Here is a 17,982-nt window from a genome sequence, read left to right on the forward strand (position 1 = left end):
TCAGGACTTCGGCAATTCCGGATTATGGATCATCAGTTTAAATCTATTAAGATGGTATGCAGCAATTATAAAATTAAAAATATGAAACCCTAATATATGAAATAAAGAGCAATTATGATCTAAAGGGTATCAAAATTTACAAAAAAAAAAAAAAAAAAAAAAAAAAAAAGCTTAATATTTATTTGTTTACTTTATTAAACATTTCTTTCAACGCACGCTTGCATAAATTGCATAAAGCATACATTACGTATAGTGAAATTAGAAAATTGCAACCAGAAAACTATTTGATGTGTGTTCGTGATATTTATAATGATGGGGAATTTGATTTAAATGATATCAAAGACGGAGTACATCGATATGAAATACTCATTTAGTAAGAAATTATAAGCCGAATAAAATAAAAACATTTGCACTGAAGATAAGGATAGTGCTGACAAATCAACTTCCAGTTCATTGCGCGCCGCAACGCCCCACTCCCTTCTGCAGATCAGCGTGAAATTGATAAACAGATTTCGGAATGGTTAGAGAAACAAGGAATATGCCTTTATCCATTTTTTGCAGCAGTACCACTTTTTGTTTGATGGACATCAAAACATGCTTTTGCTTTGTAGATCCTTTGGCAGCTCCAGAATCGGGTATTCTTTTTGACATAATCGAAAGTTCAAGCTTACTTTTATAAAATTGCTCTAACAATCTGCAAAAAATAATAATCCGGATCCATTTAGAAGATTAAGGAACAACGCAATCTGCAACATTAACTGAAATAGATAATTTTAGCTTAGCTTATACTGTCCATTATACATTAATGCGTAAACGTATTATGCGCATGCGTAAGCGCATAATGCGTTTATGCATGCTCAGAAAGTTAGTAGCTTTGAGGTCCGGATGAAAGATTTTTGACTGTAGTTCATTTGGAGAATTAAGACCATTATAAAAATATTTTTTTTATAATTATCAATACAATTGATTATATGTGCATTAAATTTCATGTGTATAAACTGACATTTCTCTTTCATTATATTTTAGAGAACCTGGTCACTGTGTTGATTTGAAACCACTTCCAAAAGAACCTGAAAATGATAAATGGAGGATTAAAATAAAGTCATCTAAAAGTTTGTATTCATCACAAATCATAATTTGTTTCTATTTTAATTATGATGTAATAAGTGATTGTGTAATTTTGGAAAGGCACAGCCATATTGTTATATTGGAATTTATACTGATATTTATCTTGTTTTTTTTAAAATTAGGAATAGTTGATTAAATACTCCTTAATAGCTGATAATTAATCTTCTAAAAATTAAAAAGTCAGCAGTATTTTCTATGTAACATCTTAAAAAGAATGATAAAGAAAGACATCAGGTACTTGGAAGTAGTGGGATCACAACAGTTAAATTCTGTCTATCAGGAATCATTCTATGGATATTCTAGATACCATGTATGCGTTTTATGATTACAAATGTTGTAATCATGATGAGAACATTTAGCTTTGGAACAAAATAATGCAGTTCTGGCCTACCATCTTTTAGCTCCATAGATGTTTCATTTGAAAAGAAAATTAAAAATAAAGGCTTTTAAAATGCATATGCAGTATTGTAATGATGTGTGGTAGAAGGCATTTGCCTTCTTATATAGCATGGTAAGCTGTTGAGAGTTTGGGTTTAACGAAAGTTTCCCACCACTGCAAATATCGTCTGTGGAAACAGTTCATGTTGGCTGTCAAATGATTTTTAGCATTTGAAATAAAGAGACTTGCTTTACAATACTGTATTGTCAAATTTGTAAAATAATGTCATTGCCATTAAGTACAAGGTGTCTGAATTGGAAATATCACACTACCAGATTAGGAACGTCATTTACCTCTTATTATGTTGCAAAAAGTCAGCTACAGAATGTTGCCAAATCATGTGTACAGTTTTAGTTATTAATATTGTATCATATGACACTGCGAAGGTTTGGTACTGAAAATTCAAAAACAAGGATTATGACATTCAAGAAGCAGAGTGCTCTGGCTGGCCTACTCATGTTGATAAAGCTTGCCTGCAAGAACTTATGGAACAAGATTAGTATGCAACCACTCGAGAGCTTGCTAAGAAGTTAGGCATTAGTGCCATATCCATTAGTCGTGTTATGCAGCACATAAACGACATCAAGTTCAATAGCTGGGTCCTGCATGAGCTGACTCAAGCAGATAATGACAGACGTGTTTGGGCCTGCAGTAATCTGCTCGAATAGCAATACAAGGACAAAATTCTGGACCAGATGGTCACTTGTGATGAAAAGTGGTTATACTTCTACAACATAGTCTGAAAAGGGGTTGGTCTGTGCTCAGTGAACCCTTCGGCAGCATCGGAAAATACAATTTGACTAAAAGATCATGCTTTGTATCAGGTGGGATTACCATGGTGTTATCTACAAAGAGTACCTGGAAAAGGTAAAACCCCCCTCACAGTAAGATGTACAGCAAGATGCTAGTCCGTGTTGATGCTGCTATTAAGGAAAAACATCGAACTGAGTTGCAGTGCAAAAAGGTAGTGTTCCATCAATATAATGCATATGTCTGCATTCACCAGATGGTCTCTGTACGGTCTCGAATGGAATCTTTTAATACAGCCACCATATAGCCCCGGCATTGCTCCTTGAAACTTCTACCTTTTTTCACACTACATCTTGCTGGTGCTATCTTCCATTTTGCTCAGAACAGCTGAAATGAGGTTGATTTATTTTTGGATACATGGCCGCCATGTTTCTGGGCCGAAGGCTTTGTAAAACTACTAAAACATTGGCAGAAAGTCATAGATTTGGGTGGTGATTACTACCCACACCTAATACTGCTTGTTTTTTTTTTTTTTACTTTATAAAGAACGTTTTTTGGGAGAAAACGGTCATTACAATCTTTCATTATTTTATATTTTAGCCCAAAACGAAGTTAACAGAATCCAGAAAACAGAATATTGCATTGAATCACTAAAAGTGTTGTATCACTCATCAAATTGTTGCCACCAAGTATTATCGCTCTTATTATTATGAACTTCTTGTATTATATTTTATGAAATTAAATTGCATGAATATATGTATGTTTCTTGTGTTGTGAAAAAGCAATACCTAGAGCCATCAAATTTTGAATAATGTAGTCCTCTACCTGAGTACCTGGAAGCCTGAATTTGGAATTTGTTTTATTTTCCATCTCATATTTTGTAAAACTTTTAACAAATTTATGTTAACAAACTCAATGAGTTCAAAGTGAGTAATTGCAATACAATATGAAAAAAAAATATCCCCAGCATGCAAGAATGTGTATCGGAAATTCTAAAGATATGGTGTTCATAAATATTTTTAACTCAAAGAGACATTAGCCTAGATGCTCTCAAAATGTGTATGTGTGTGTAAATGAAGAAAATGCCCTTTTAGGCATAGTATAAAATCTGAAAGTTTAATATTCTTTATTGCCAAAACAGGAAACAAAAACTTTTGACACTTCATGTTAAAATGTATGACATTATAATTTAAATTTAATGTAACATAACAACATTTCTCAATATCAATAAAAGAATTAACATGGCATTTATGTATTGCATCAATTATACTAAGCTGAAACAAAAAAGTCACCAACAGCAGCTGTTTATTTAAAATGCTGACATAAATGAAAAATTTTTGACACAGTTATGTCGCATGCAATCGCATGCTTTTTTCAGTGTCAGACTGTGACCTTATATAATAACTAGCAGCTAGGCTGCCAGCCATCATCTGGCTTTTAAATGTACCCTAAAAATGCCTGAAGTGAACACCAAACGTTGAATTAACTGCGCAGAATTTTACTTTGCAGAAAACTTCCCCCCCCAAAAAAAAAACACAAATTAAAAAAAAAAAAAAAAAAACACACACACACAAATTTAAAAAATATATATATTACATATAAAAAAATTAAACAACTTTCCATTGAAGAAAAAAAATCATGCGAAACTTTTGAATATCTCACAAACAGTGAAATAAGCAAAAAATAACATGAAAGAAACTCAAAAAACAAAAAATTCCGCTCAGAATTTTACTCTGCAGAACAACTTTATCAAAATAAATAAATAAATAAATAAATAAAAATGTATTATATATATAAAAAAAATATGATGAAAAATTGTTCCCAAACCCATGTTTCTAAAAGAATGAAACTATTCAAAATGATGCGATTTCATCAAAAATCTATCAACAACAATAAGAAAGGAAAATTGTTGCCAAAATCATATTTTTAAAGATGTGAGAAATGTACTCAGAAGCTTCATTTAAAATTTTTTAAAAAAATACAAGATATTATCATTTTTCCAAAATTCTTTTCATAAAAGCAGTTGATTAAAGAAAAATAAACTATACATTTTTAAAAATAAACTTTTTTAGAAAAAATCCCATTGAAAAATCTCACTTTGTTAAATAAATTCGTATTTAATCGATTTATTTGTTAAATAAATTCGTATTTAATCGATTTATTGAAACATGAAATTTATTTTTAAGTTCGTAAAATAGCTAAGTGCCTACGTTTCATGATTATGGGAAAATGGAGTGTGTAGAGTAAAATCTTGCTTTCGTATAGCCCATTATGTCTTAAAATGACGCGATTTCGTCACAAAACATAAAATTTAAAAAATTCAAATTCGAATTTCGAAAAAATCTCTTCGAGGTGCACTGGCTCTTGTTTAGATGCACCTATGTACCAAATTTCGTAGCCATGGGTCTATTAACTTACGCACAGCGCAAACGAAAGACACACACACAGACAGACTCTTTCTTTTATTGTATGTAGAGATAATAATACGTTTAAAGTTTGGCAATGCTATTTTTATTTCATATTTTGTAAAACATAAAAATTTTTTATTAACAAAGTCTACGTTTGAAAACTTTTGCAACACTTTTCGAAATAAACCAGACTTTTATCTCCAGCATGCAAGACTTTTGCCACTCGGAAAAATTAATGCAAAAATTATCATTATCCAAGTTTTTAATTAGTATCTCAGCTGATTAAAGTTGTTCGAAAATGAATAATGGTCAAAATGACTTCCCACAAATTTTTGGAATCTCTTTTGAAGCTCAACTCCCCGCCAATCCGGAGGAGATAATGCTACAAACAAACATACAGATGCGCACAGATTTTAATAGTATAGATATTTTTTTGTATTTGCCTTTGTTTTTTATATTTATTCTAGACTTAACAAAATGGTATCTTTTTTTTTTTTTTTTTTTTTTTTTTTAAGATGTCTGTATTGTTAGGTTTGAGGCTGAGTAATGCCCCATTAGCAAAAAGGAACCACAATTTTTTTACATCTGTAAATTAAGAAATCTGTCCTATGCAGGAATTGTATTAATTTCAGCTCTTTCAAAAGTTTTTTTTTAAATAAATATTATTTTCATTCTAAAAAAGAAAAATGGTACAGCTGTTTCATTTGTAACCATTTTATAACCACAAGATTATGAATATCTGTCTCTTCTCTGAAGGGCAGGCCTATTCTTTTAAGTACCTAGCAGTTAATTGACATTAAATGTGCTAAACAAAGGCAACTGCAGCATAATTTCTACAATTATAAACATGATGATAAAAGAAGACCCATATAATCTCAGATAATTGTACTCAAATTATACTGAAACACATTGTACTAAAAATGACTTACTGCTATTGCATACGTAGATTGGAGCATAACACATTTCATTTAGATGGGATAGTGTGAGATTTGCTTTGCCTTTGCAGTCGTTATCGTCATCCAAAAGTTGAAGGAATGAAGTTATTATAATTATTTAAAAGTTTAACATTGCATCTATATGATTACTGTGATATTTATTACTAATTGTATGCTTATTACTGTATTATTTTTTTTCGATTTATTATAGTATTTTTTGAGTGTGTTGTGGAGCTGATTATTATAAAAATTTAATAATTTGTCACAAATTGTTAACACCTAATTTTGATGTTAATAATTAATTTTTAAATATTTTTCCTTATTCTATAATCCTGCTTGAAAAGAATGGTTAGTTATTTGAGTTATTAAAAAAACTTATTTTTATTTTAGAGGTAGGATCGTTTTCAGTACATATGTTCTATTAGTCATTCGATTCAGTCTGGTACAAGCCATCATCTACCATTTTAGATAGAGTGCCAGTTGTCTAAATATATAGAAATTGGGAGTCTGTAATAATTAAAATTGAAATGTGCTTATTTCCAGAACTGACCAGGTCTCTTAATAACCAGCTTAGTATGCTAAACATGGGTACTTTTACAGGAAAGCTGTATCACACATTTTAGAAACTATACTACACATTGTGAGGTCTGTAACATTTTTACAAATTAATTATTTTAATTTCTTAGCCTTTCTGTCGTTTCTTGTGTCTCTCGCATTTCCTCACCATAATGTAAATGAGTTAGGGTGGTTACCATAATGTAAATGAGTTAGAGTGTATTAGTGGAAAGATTAGTCAGAGCGTGTTTCGCTATTGAGTGTGCATATTGTTGTTTCTACCAGCTGTTTGAATTATGAATCTTGTCTTCATATTCTTGCCACTGTAGTTTAATATGCTTTTGCAGGTTTCTGAGTCAACTGTTAAGTTAATTTGTGTAGTCTAGTACTGTGTAGCTTATCGTTAAATTTAGTTTAGTTTATCATTATCTTTAGTTTTATTGCCTCAAGTAGATGGTGAATTTGTAAGCACAAAGACTCTGTAATTGAGTCCAATAAAATGGTCTTTTACACCCTTTCCCTGTTGTATTCATCTTCTAGGCTTAGTGATAAGTCGCTAACAGACTTTCAAGTAGATATAGTAGCAGTGTATGCTAGCCAAGAATACTAGACGTCACAATGCTTTGGCCTCTTTCTTTTCCCATACATTTGCTTAATACTAAATAAAATGCAGTGATTGGGAATAGCAACAAAGAAACATTCTCCAGTTTCATAACAAAATCCTATAAAAAAAAAAGAAAAATTGTATGGGGAAAATATGGTGGCCTATGTTACTTTTTATTTTTGTGAATAACTGTCATCATCGTCCATATTTTTTTACATTCATTGATTTTGAAGTTAGGACAAGATAGCAAGAGAATGGAATATACTTACGTAATTTTTCCAGTCAACCATTGTGTTGTGATTCATTTGAAGTAAGCTTTGGTTTACAGAACTCAGTAAATGTTAACTCTTGAAACCATAGGTATACAAATCATGGCAGTAATGAAAGGAATGCATGATCTAATAAACCATATTTGTGTTCGAAACACTGCCCTTTTTTGTCCCGGCGTGACATAGACATTTTGACTAATATTATAGTCATTTTGACTTCCACTCGCATTTTGATTTCATAAGGTAGTTATTTAGTCTTTAGTTAGTTATTACAGTCTTTTCTTATGAGTAATATTTCTTTCTTGAAGAAATAAGATAGCTGTTTGTTTATCTCTTGGCAAATCCCAAATCATGAAATCCCTTAGGGGGGGAGGTAATAAATGTGGTTGCAGAAACTACGGTAATAAAGAAGGCAGTTATTGCCAGGAAAGAAAGCATAGCTGACTAGTGATATCTGGCACCAGAGAAGTATTCCAGAACAATAACAACAAAAAAGTACCCAGGGCTTTAATAGAAAAGCACCAACAATTGCACCAGAAGAATACATAGAGGAATGTTTTTAATTTCATTATTTAATTCATATTTACTGAATTTAATCCTTTAATTCTTTTATTTAATTAATTTTTAATTCATTTATGTAATTAATCTTTTCTTTTATAAAATTATTTTTTTAATTCTTACTATAATTTGTCATTCTGTAATCTAGAGGAATTACAGTGGATGGACAAAAATATGGAAACACCTTGTGAAATGCATGTTTGAAAAGAAAGATTGATTTTAATGAAATATGTAGGTGGCGCTGGTGTTTTTGACTACATACGCCACCTATACAACTTCGTAAATGTGCTAAACAGTTCAGTTGTTGTTGGAGTACTGTTATGTGAGGTTGTCATTGCATTATGTCAGAGTTAACAGACTTCGAACGTGGGCAAATTGTTGGAGCATGTATGGTAGGTGCTTCCGTAAGCAAGGTAGCCGAGGTGTTTAGTGTTTCAAGAGGTACTGTATCGAAGATTTATTCCGCATATTTGAAAAGCGGATAAACATCATCTGCTAAATCACAGCGCGGACGAAAGTGTGTCCTGAGTGATCGTGACAGGCGATCATTAAGGGCAATTGTGATGAAAAATAAGAAGACCACAGCTGCAAAAGTTACTGCTGAAATGAATGTTGTGTTACCGAACCCTGTGAGTACCAAAACAATTAGAAAGGAGCTTCATAAACAAGGAATTGCTGGCCGTGCTGCAATTAAGAAGCCACTCATCAGTGATGCTAATGCCCGTAACAGGAAAAGGTGGTGTTTAAGTCATAAAGCCTGGACTATAGAGCAGTGGAAGCGAGTAATATGGTCTGACGAGTCTTCTTTCACATTGTTTCCCACTTCTGGCCGAGTTTACGTCTGGAGAACGCCATCTCAAGCCTATAATATAGACTGCTTGTTGCCAAGAGTGAAACATGGCGGGGGTTCTGTTATGGTTTGGGCAGCCATATCGTGGTTCTCTGCTAGCCCCATGATAACTGTGTCAGGGCACATGATTGCCAAGACTTATGTAAACGTTTTGGCCGATCAAGTTCATCCCATGGTACAAACTTTGTTCCCCGATGGTGATGGTCTATTCCAAGAGGACAAAGCCCCTGTTCACACAGCTCACATTGTCCAGGACTAGTTTTCTGAGCACGAGGATGAGTTGTCCCATCTCCCCTGGCCACCACAGTCACCAGACCTGAATATTATCGAACCTTTGTGGTCTACATTGGAACGGAAAGTGCGTTCTCGTTATCCACCGCCAACATCGTTATCTGAACTTGCCACCGTTTTGCAGGAAGAATGGTATAATATTCCCTTGGCAAACATACAGGAACTGTATTTATCCATTCCGAGAAGACTGCAAGCTGTTTTGGATGCCAACGGGTTTCCTACACCATATTAAGCAAAGAAACATGTTTTTTTTAAAGGTGTTTCCATATTTTTGTCCAACCTCTGTACTTCTTATTGAATTAATTGTCATCTAATTTGGAAGGTTTTGACTGTATAAGTATTTTATAAAAGAAGTAATTATATTGCATTTGGATTAAGTTTTATGTTAATTCAGCTAATTTTTTTCTCCATTTCTGGGCCCACCAGCGGCCAAGCAGTAAAGTCGCTGAACAATGGTAGTTCGATCCGAGGTTCAAATCCCGCAAACGGGCTGACTGCATGGGTGTTTTCATAGTTTTCCCCATGTGTAACGTGTATACGAGCCAGTTTTCCTTAGAAAGCCCTCCACAAAGGCATCCCTCCCCTTAAGAAAATTAAGATATTGCTATAAAATGTAAGTTCTCATCAGGGATAATGAATTTAAAGAATACAAAGAGCAAAAAATGTCTGATAAGCTATTTTATGAGCATGTGGTTATGATTGAGACAACATGAGTTGTATATTTTGCAAGCATCTTTGTTTTCCAAAACAATTTGGAATTGGAGCAGGAAGTTCAGGTCTGTTTTCTTGTATGTGCTAAATTGGTTTAAATCCCAATGTTAATTGGAGAGGTTAAAATTCAATACGCCTTGACAGTTTGAATCCATATCTAAAGTCTTGTCATGCATCTTATATGTTGGCTGTGGTCAGTGGAATTTTACATTGACATTCAGCAGTTGGAAAGCAAACTCTTAAGTAACAAAATGATAGAACAATACCTTCTGTACTGTTCTTTTATTACATTCAGGTGTTCATGCTGTGGATTCAAACATATGATTTAGTCCAAACCTAAATCACATGTTTATCAATGAGGTAGGTTTGGAAGGTGTTTTAATTGATTGCATATTCATAATGTTTTTTAATCTTTTTTCTTTTTACAACAGAAGTAGGCAGTATAATATATCTTACAAAACAACCCCACTATCAATTTAGGGTGTTTAGAATGGGTCTCAAGTTAATTACTCTTTTGTTGTACAAATAGTTTAATTGAATTTATTAGCTAAGTTCATCTTTAATCATGCTCTAATATCCATATAACTTCTCATGATACTGCTGTTTCAAGGATTCTACCAATTATAAATATCATCTTGACACTTTGTATCTTCAGAATGTAGTAGATATGAGAAGTTGAAATGTAAACTTTATATTTCATTTTTAACTCCTCTTTCTGTACTTTATATCCAACCTAACATCATTTTTCTTTGCTTTTAAGCCTTGGAAGCATCCGTATGTGTGAAAAAATTTCCCAGTACTTAAACTCATGAATTGCTAGTTTTTGTACATCTTTAACTTTTAATGAATGACATATTTTTAAAATATTCTTTTCAATGTATTTTAGATGTGAAAGAAAAGAAAAAAGATCCTGATAAATTAGTCATATCACCACCTCTTAATTTTGAGCATACATTACATGTGGGATTTGACCCTGATACTGGAGAATTCACTGTAAGTTTATAATTCTTTAAACTGAGAGTTAACTTATAACTATATACTTTTATTTTATATAAAATTTAATTGTATTTTGTATAAATTTGGAAAAAATACTAAAAATTCAGACTTAACATTTGTTGTTGTAGTATAAATAATAAGTGTTAATAATGTGCATACTATATTTTAGTGTTAATATTAATTAAGCAGCAAGGAAAGTGTATGAAATAAAAGATTACATAAAATTAAACAACAATTTTCATTTAGCTGGTATTAAAACATTATTTTTGTGTAAGTCCATATTAACAGAATTCAATGCAGTGTTCACTAGCAAAATCAAAGCTTTCTGAACATAAATATATATATTTTTTGTAAAGTGTAATATTTCATGTATAAAACCAATCCTGAAATATATTTTGAAAAGATTTCATTAAATTTGTGTGAACTCTGTAAACACACATTAAAGATACAGTAATATGAAAACATTTTATTATTTTACAAATTTTTGGTATGATTTTTCCTTAAGCAAATATGAATAATATTTTATGTTTTTAATTTATAGAAACCAAAGCAAAATGTTATAGCTCATGATAATTCTACTAAGGCACAATAAATCAAGCACTTAACAAAAATTGATTGTAGAAAGTATGAACTAAAGGCTTATTATATAAGATTATATTATATAAAATTAAGAATTTCCTCTTAGTGGGTGTTAAATTTCTATCTCATATGACAAGATTAATTTTTTTTTTTTTTTTTTAAATGAAAGAAGGTGCAGATTTTACAGAAGTTCATTTATTTTATGTACATTAATGATGTTAGTGGTGAGAAAATTAAACTATTTGTACATACAGTCAACTTTATATTTAATATATATTAACTCTGTTCTCCATAAAGTGTTTATTTTAGAGGGAAGAGGGTTACATGAAAATTTGTAACATGTTCAAAAAATAATATCTGCTGCATAAAAAATCTCATTTAGCAAAACTGCAGTAATATGTAATGGTAATTAAGTAATCGTGTATTATTTTACAAAACTAATATTAATATTTTTTAAATACGGTAACTCATCTTTTAATATATTCTGTTTTTCAAATTTCTTGGAGCATATGACAAGGAAAAGAAAACGTAGAATAATAAACTTTTATAAGTATTGCTACAAAATATGCTAAAAATATATATGAAATCACAATTTTAAATGCATATATATATTATTCAATTAGCTGAATGGGAATGATTATTTTCATTAGCATTATTATAATAATATGATGTAGTAGTAGTATCTACGCATCTGTAATAAAATTCTTCTAAAATTTTTGAGAAATAGTCATTAGTTTATAATTTGAATATAAAATTTAAATATAAAAAAGGAAAAAATTATGCCTTAAGTAACAAAACAGAAATTTGATGAATCGCCCATATTTTTGAAAGAAGCAGTATTGTAAGAAAACAATCAGTGTCGTCAAAAATTACAAGCTAAGTAAAAAGAAATTCACTCTAACAAAATGTTTCGTACAGACATTTAAAATTGAATTTTCTACAGAGTTTGGATTTTGAAGAATAATTATGTGCATATTAGTCTTATTACCTTAATTTCCGGAAGAAAGGTCACATCAGCGTAGACGCCGCACTCGAGAAAAATGGCGGGAAAAAAATTAAAATTACACAGAAACGCCGCATCAGCGTAAACGCCGCAATAGATTAAATTGCACGTGACATCGTCGTGGGGCGTATAGATGCAAAAACTCAACCTAAGTCCTGATATATGACATACCTAAGTCCTGATATATGACCTAAGTCCTAAACCTAAGTCCTGATATATGACATAGTTAAGAAAAATGCATGAAATGAAACCATAACTCAAAAATAAATTAAAGGTAAGAAATGTATAGCTTCTGTGCTGTTTAGAGACATTTTCAAAAATTTTCCGCTCCCTTCTTACTTAAAAACTATCCAACAAGTGCTTGTATCCAAACTGATGGGATCTGTATTTGGCAGAATGCCAAGAAAAATCCATTCATGCTGAAGGGGAAATACGTCAGAGTTTGCAAGGCAGGTGGAATCGTGTCCGCCTTTGAAAAAAATTGCAGAAAAGGCAGGGGTGGGGAGAGGATGGGTCCTGGAAGATTCCTCGAATAGCAGAGAAGAGAGACTGTTCAAACTGATGAGAATGTTGATTTGAAAGGGGGCAGAATGTTATTGTTCTGAGATCTGGTTTAGGGTGAATAAGGCATGTAGGTCCGTTCAAGGGAAAGAATGTAAACAAAATAACGTTCGCAAAAAGCAACTGAGTGGTCTTTTGTGTGGGAATAGCACCAGTCTATGCATAATGACAAGGCCATCCAAACTATGTACAATGACCATCATAGGAAATATTTTATTTTTAGTGCACCTAAATGCAGCATGGGTAGAAACACCGCACCCGCTGAAAATTTAAGTTTTAAACACGTAAACGCCGCGGCGTTTCTTCCGGAAATTACGGTATATTGAAAACAAAATCTAAATTTCTTTGAAAGTTTGTAAGTATGAGGTGCAATAGCCAGTAATATAGATGATAATGTTAATAATTCACTTGTGTTCCAAATTCCTTGCTTCTTTTGTTTGAGTAAATGCAATTGATCCAATACAAGTTTCAGTCTAGTTTTGTACTCAAATCCTTCTTATCTGAGGATAATAAAATGTTAAATACACCAGTTTACTTAGTGTTGAATGAATTTGCTTCTGTATTCTTACTGATACGGCATCGCTCATCGCTTTAGATTTTTAATGTTAACGTTATACAAAATGAATAATATAATTTTACTCATAATTTCACTAAAATAACATGTCTAAGTATAAAATTCATAACATTGCCCCTTTACCAAGGACTGCATGTCCTAAGCAGTACAATCCCTGGACAGAAAGCCTTACTTATAACAATGGAAAATTAATACAATAATAACAATGAATTCAGTAGGCATCATAAAACAAATCATATACCAAATCAATTAATGAGTGCACAAATTTACAAATTTAGAAGCAAATAGGACCATTTGTCTTAGTATACTATTTACATTGTATACACTATGGGGACTACGTATTATCACCTTAGTAAGAAGCTAGCCTGTTGTAATGAGGTCTTAGAATTGGATGACTTACGGGTCCGAAAACTATGACATCTTTCAGTCTGTTTAAGGACCATCCCAAAACGACTGTAGTTTAAGGGAGAGTTCTTTCCTTTGAATCAGATTTCACAACCACACCTTATCATCTTCGTAGAATCGATGTCCTGTTGCTCTTGTGTCGTTTTGGGTTTTCATCTGCTCCTTTGCCAAGTTGACTTGCTCTCATGCAAAATTCAAACCATGCCTGGAGATTTTGCATGTACTCCTCAGGCGATGAAAGTGTAACCGGAGTGCAACCAAACATGAGATCACAAGGCAGATGAAGGTCATCTCTGATGGTAGTCTCTGCCACGCCTTCTGACTTCTCAGGTAAAGGTGTTGTTTGGGTTTTGTCTAAGCAAAATAGCTTGCAGAGCTGTTTAGTTATAGCCAAGGTAAAATTTCTTTCTTGATCAGAATGTAACTGAAGAGGCCCTCCAAACCTGGAAATCCAGTGCGGTATCATTACCTCTGCTCCCACTACAGCCTCTTGATCAGGAATAGGATATACTTCAGGCCACTTTGTGAAGTAATCAATGACAGCGAGAATGTATTTATTGCCATCAGCAGTTCGTGGCTGAGGTTCCAGGATGTCAAACGTGATGTATTCAAAAGGTGTTTCTACATTGCAATGGTCTAGCTTACCCCTCGGCTGCATTTCTTCAGTCCTTTTCTACCAGCACTGGCAGTGCAAGATTTGCACCACTTTTGTACATGTTCCCTTGCATTACTCCAGTAAAAGCATTCTCAATCTCTATGCAAAGTTTTCATTATTCCGAAGTGGCCTGATGTTGGACTGCTGTGTAGTTCCTTAAAGATATCCGGGATCTTGGGAGTATTAGCTGCTATCAGAAAGCCTTCCCATCATCCCATTCGAACTTCTGGTACAAGATGCTGTTTCAAACATGGACTGAGTCCCAGAGAGCCCAATATTATTTCGTCATAGGATTACAGATCAAAATGCCCTACCAGGTAGGTTTTCTATTTGAAGATTCCATTCAGTTATGGGTTTAATGTCACTGTCTTTCAACTAGTCTTCCCTGACTTCTTCATCAGCCCATTGGTCTAGGTCAGACAAAGTTGGATTCGTAACTTGACGTATGACCAGATTAAGCAGCTCATATTTTGTATTGACTGTGAAACAATACTGGCAGCTTTCCGAGCAAGGTCTTCTAGACAGGACGTCAGTGTTTTCATGTGACGATCCCTTCTGATTGTGGATAGTTATGTCATATTCCTAGAGTCTCTGCATCCACCTCACTATTTGACCTTCGGGATTCTTGAAATTTAAGAGCCAGGTCAACAATGCATGATCTGTGTGGAGCAGAAATTTTCTGCCATAGAGATAATGATAGAAATGTTCTACGGCTTTAACTATGGTAAGCAACTCTTTATTTCTGATACAGTAATTCCTCTCCAGTTTAGATACACGCTTGCTCCAGTATGCCATGACATGTTTGCAACCATTTATTTCTTGAGACAGAATAGCACTAAAACTCGCATTGCTCACATCTGTGTCAAGAATAAATGGTTTTTCTTGCTGAAGATATGTTAGGATTGAAGCAGATGTAAAAGCTTCCTTCAGTTTGATAACTGCATCCTCACATTATTTTGTCCACAAGAACTTCTGCTTGCTTTCTGTCAGTTTCTGAAGGAGTCATGTAATATAAGAAAATTCCTTTACAAATCTCTTATAGTAGCTTCAAAGCTCTAGGAAACTTCTCAGGTGATGCAAATTTTCAGGGCATCTCCAGTCTTTAAATGCTGACACTTTTTCTGGATCCAAACATACTCCTTCGGCTGAGATGACATGTCGAAGGTAAGTCACTTCCTGTCTGAATAGTTTACATTTGGTGGGACTTGATTCTTTCAGTTTGGCTTCTTTCAGTTTCTGAAGCATCTTTTTAAAATTTTCTAAATGCTCTTCAGAAGTTTTTCTGACGATGATGTTGTCAGCAATGTATATCAGACAGGCATCATAGAAAAGGCCTCCCAACAGGGTCTTCATGAAACATTCGAATTTTGACAGCGCATTATGTAATCCAAGTGGCATCACTTTGAACTTATCTTGTTCGATAGTAAAAGTCATCTTTTCTTGGTCATCAAGATGTATCTCTACCTGTGAATGTCCACTCTTTAAATCAAACATTGAAAACCACTTAACATCTGACACCTTTTCAGGATTTGTGCATATACCTTCTGCAAGTAGGACTCAACTTTAGATTGGCTTCCTTCATTTTTGAAGCACTTTTCTAAGATTTTATAGATATTCTTCAAAAGTCTTTTCGATGATGATGATGTCATCTAGGTATATCAGAAAGGTCTTGTAGGAAAGACCTTTCAAAACAGTCTCCATTAGGTGCTTGAATGTAGCCAGCACATTTCAGAGTCCAAACGGTATCACCTTGAATTGCCAAAGTCCTTGTCCCTTTGTAAATGCTGTCTTTTCTAGATCATCAGGATGCATTTCTACGTGCCAATATCCACTATCTAAATCAAGTGTTGAGAACCACTTGCTTCCAGAAAGAGTGTCCAGAATAGCATCAGTTCTAGGAAGAGGGTAGCTGTCTTTCTTTGTAACCTTGTTCATTTAATAATAGTCAATGCACAATCTAGTTGAATTGTCTTTCTTTCTGACTAGGATCATGAAAGAGGCCCTTACTGAAGGCTTGATAATGTTGCTTTCTTGCATGTTCTTTAGAAGTTTTCATACTTTTCCCTGTTTAGTAATTGATAGATGTCTTGGATATTGCTTGATTGGTGAATGATCCCTGTATCAATTTTATGCTATGCGTTCGACCTATGTCAGAAGACAAGTGGGAGAAAACATTCTGAAATTCTTGAATGACATGTAGGCAGCACTCCTTTTTTCATAGCTTGTGCATCATAGAATAGCTCTGGTATTAGGATCTCTGAAGATACAGAGATTGGTGGACTATTGGGTTATTTAATACAGGTCACTGGAGTTCATGCTACAACCACTTCACCTTTTCTAATGGTTTTTGCTTTATCACTGATGTTAGCAACTTTCAACAGATAGCTGTCCTCAATAAGTTGACTAGTGCCAAAATTATTAGTACTCCTCGTGGAGTATTACAGTTCTTGGGATATTCCATTACACCATACTGGAAATTTCTATTTATTTAGATCTAGAAAGTAGAAATTCTGTTCTTGCTGGTACTATCATCTTGGGCTATGATTTGATGAACAGTTCTAACTCCTTCATCAGTAATTCCGAATAAGGTTATGTCCTCAGGTTGAATGCAGTTTAAAGTCCAAATAAAAATTATATTTCTGTATAAAGTCTAATCTGAGTATGCAAGGGTCTGTAATATTTGCTACATATGCCATGTGATGCTAAGCGTCACCTCCAAATGTGATGTTTGTGTTTAATTTTCCATCGGTATTGATTTTATCCCTGGACACAGTCTGAAGGTTAATGCAGGGCAATGTCCTGATGAGTTTACCTTCCAATTGTTGAGCAAGATATTTTTGGGTGATGGTAGTATTGGCTTCGGTATAAATGGTCATTTTGTAAAGAACTCAATTTTTATGTCCCATGATGAAGAGTGTAGCGCCAGCGTGCCAGGTAGGGCTTCAAATTCTAGCCTCTGGTTTTCGGGAAGAGTTTGAAGGATATCCGCTGTGTCTGCTGTCGGAAAAGCGGGAGGTGATAGACCTTCGCTTGGAAATCCCATATATTGGCTTCCGTCACTACAGAAAATCATGTCTTATGCACTTGCCAGGAGGTCACATCATATGTTGATAGCTTTAGAGGGGCCAGGATGACATATTCTCGAATTTAGATGCATTAGGATTGTGACCAGCTGTCGTCATGAACTTCTTTAAAATGTCAGCTTTGGTGACAAGAGCAGAATGTCATCGATTTGTTGTTTAACTGCAAAAACTCTGTCTTGAAGTTCTCCAAATTTATCTTCAACTGTATCTATTCTCATCTCCTCCCTTTGATATCCACTCTCATCTCCCTTTGGTCTGCTTTCATCTCTTTGATGGATTCTTTTCCTCTTTCATCTGTTCTTTGAATACAGCAAAGGCTGTCACCAGCTGTCTTAATTGCTCATCCATCGCTCGTCACCGGCATTCAATCCAGCTTCTGACAAAAAAAAATTCAAGGTGTGCATATGGGTTTGTATTAGATTGAATGCACACAGATCCCAACGCTAGCTTGATAAAATTGATTTTCTCAAAAGAAGTACTTCACAGTTCTGAAACTTTCTACAGAAATACTCATACAGGTTTTCACAGTATCACAGATTTACAATCAGTAGTTACACTTCAAACTACTAAGAACATTAAACACAATGCAAAGCGCATCTCAATAGCAAAGCTAATTCGGAGATATCTT

At 33.6% G+C, this 17,982-nt stretch overlaps 1 protein-coding gene across 5 annotated transcripts in view; it reads left to right on the forward strand.

Annotated features, from left to right (window-relative positions):
- The window catches only part of LOC118195132 (serine/threonine-protein kinase PAK 2-like), a 119,205-nt gene that overhangs the window by 21,889 nt on the left and 79,334 nt on the right, over positions 1–17,982 (forward strand). For all 5 annotated transcript variants that reach the window (XM_085817339.1, XM_085817338.1, XM_085817340.1 and 2 more), the window contains exons 3-4: positions 1,027–1,112; positions 10,385–10,491. In XM_085817339.1, the coding sequence (XP_085673465.1) occupies positions 1,027–1,112; positions 10,385–10,491 (193 nt within the window). The remainder of the gene's footprint in view (positions 1–1,026; positions 1,113–10,384; positions 10,492–17,982) is intronic.

This window comes from Stegodyphus dumicola, chromosome 5 (genome assembly GCF_044657685.1).
Source record: "Stegodyphus dumicola isolate Sdum_Otavi_A_Nest chromosome 5, ASM4465768v1".
NCBI lineage: Eukaryota > Metazoa > Arthropoda > Arachnida > Araneae > Eresidae > Stegodyphus > Stegodyphus dumicola.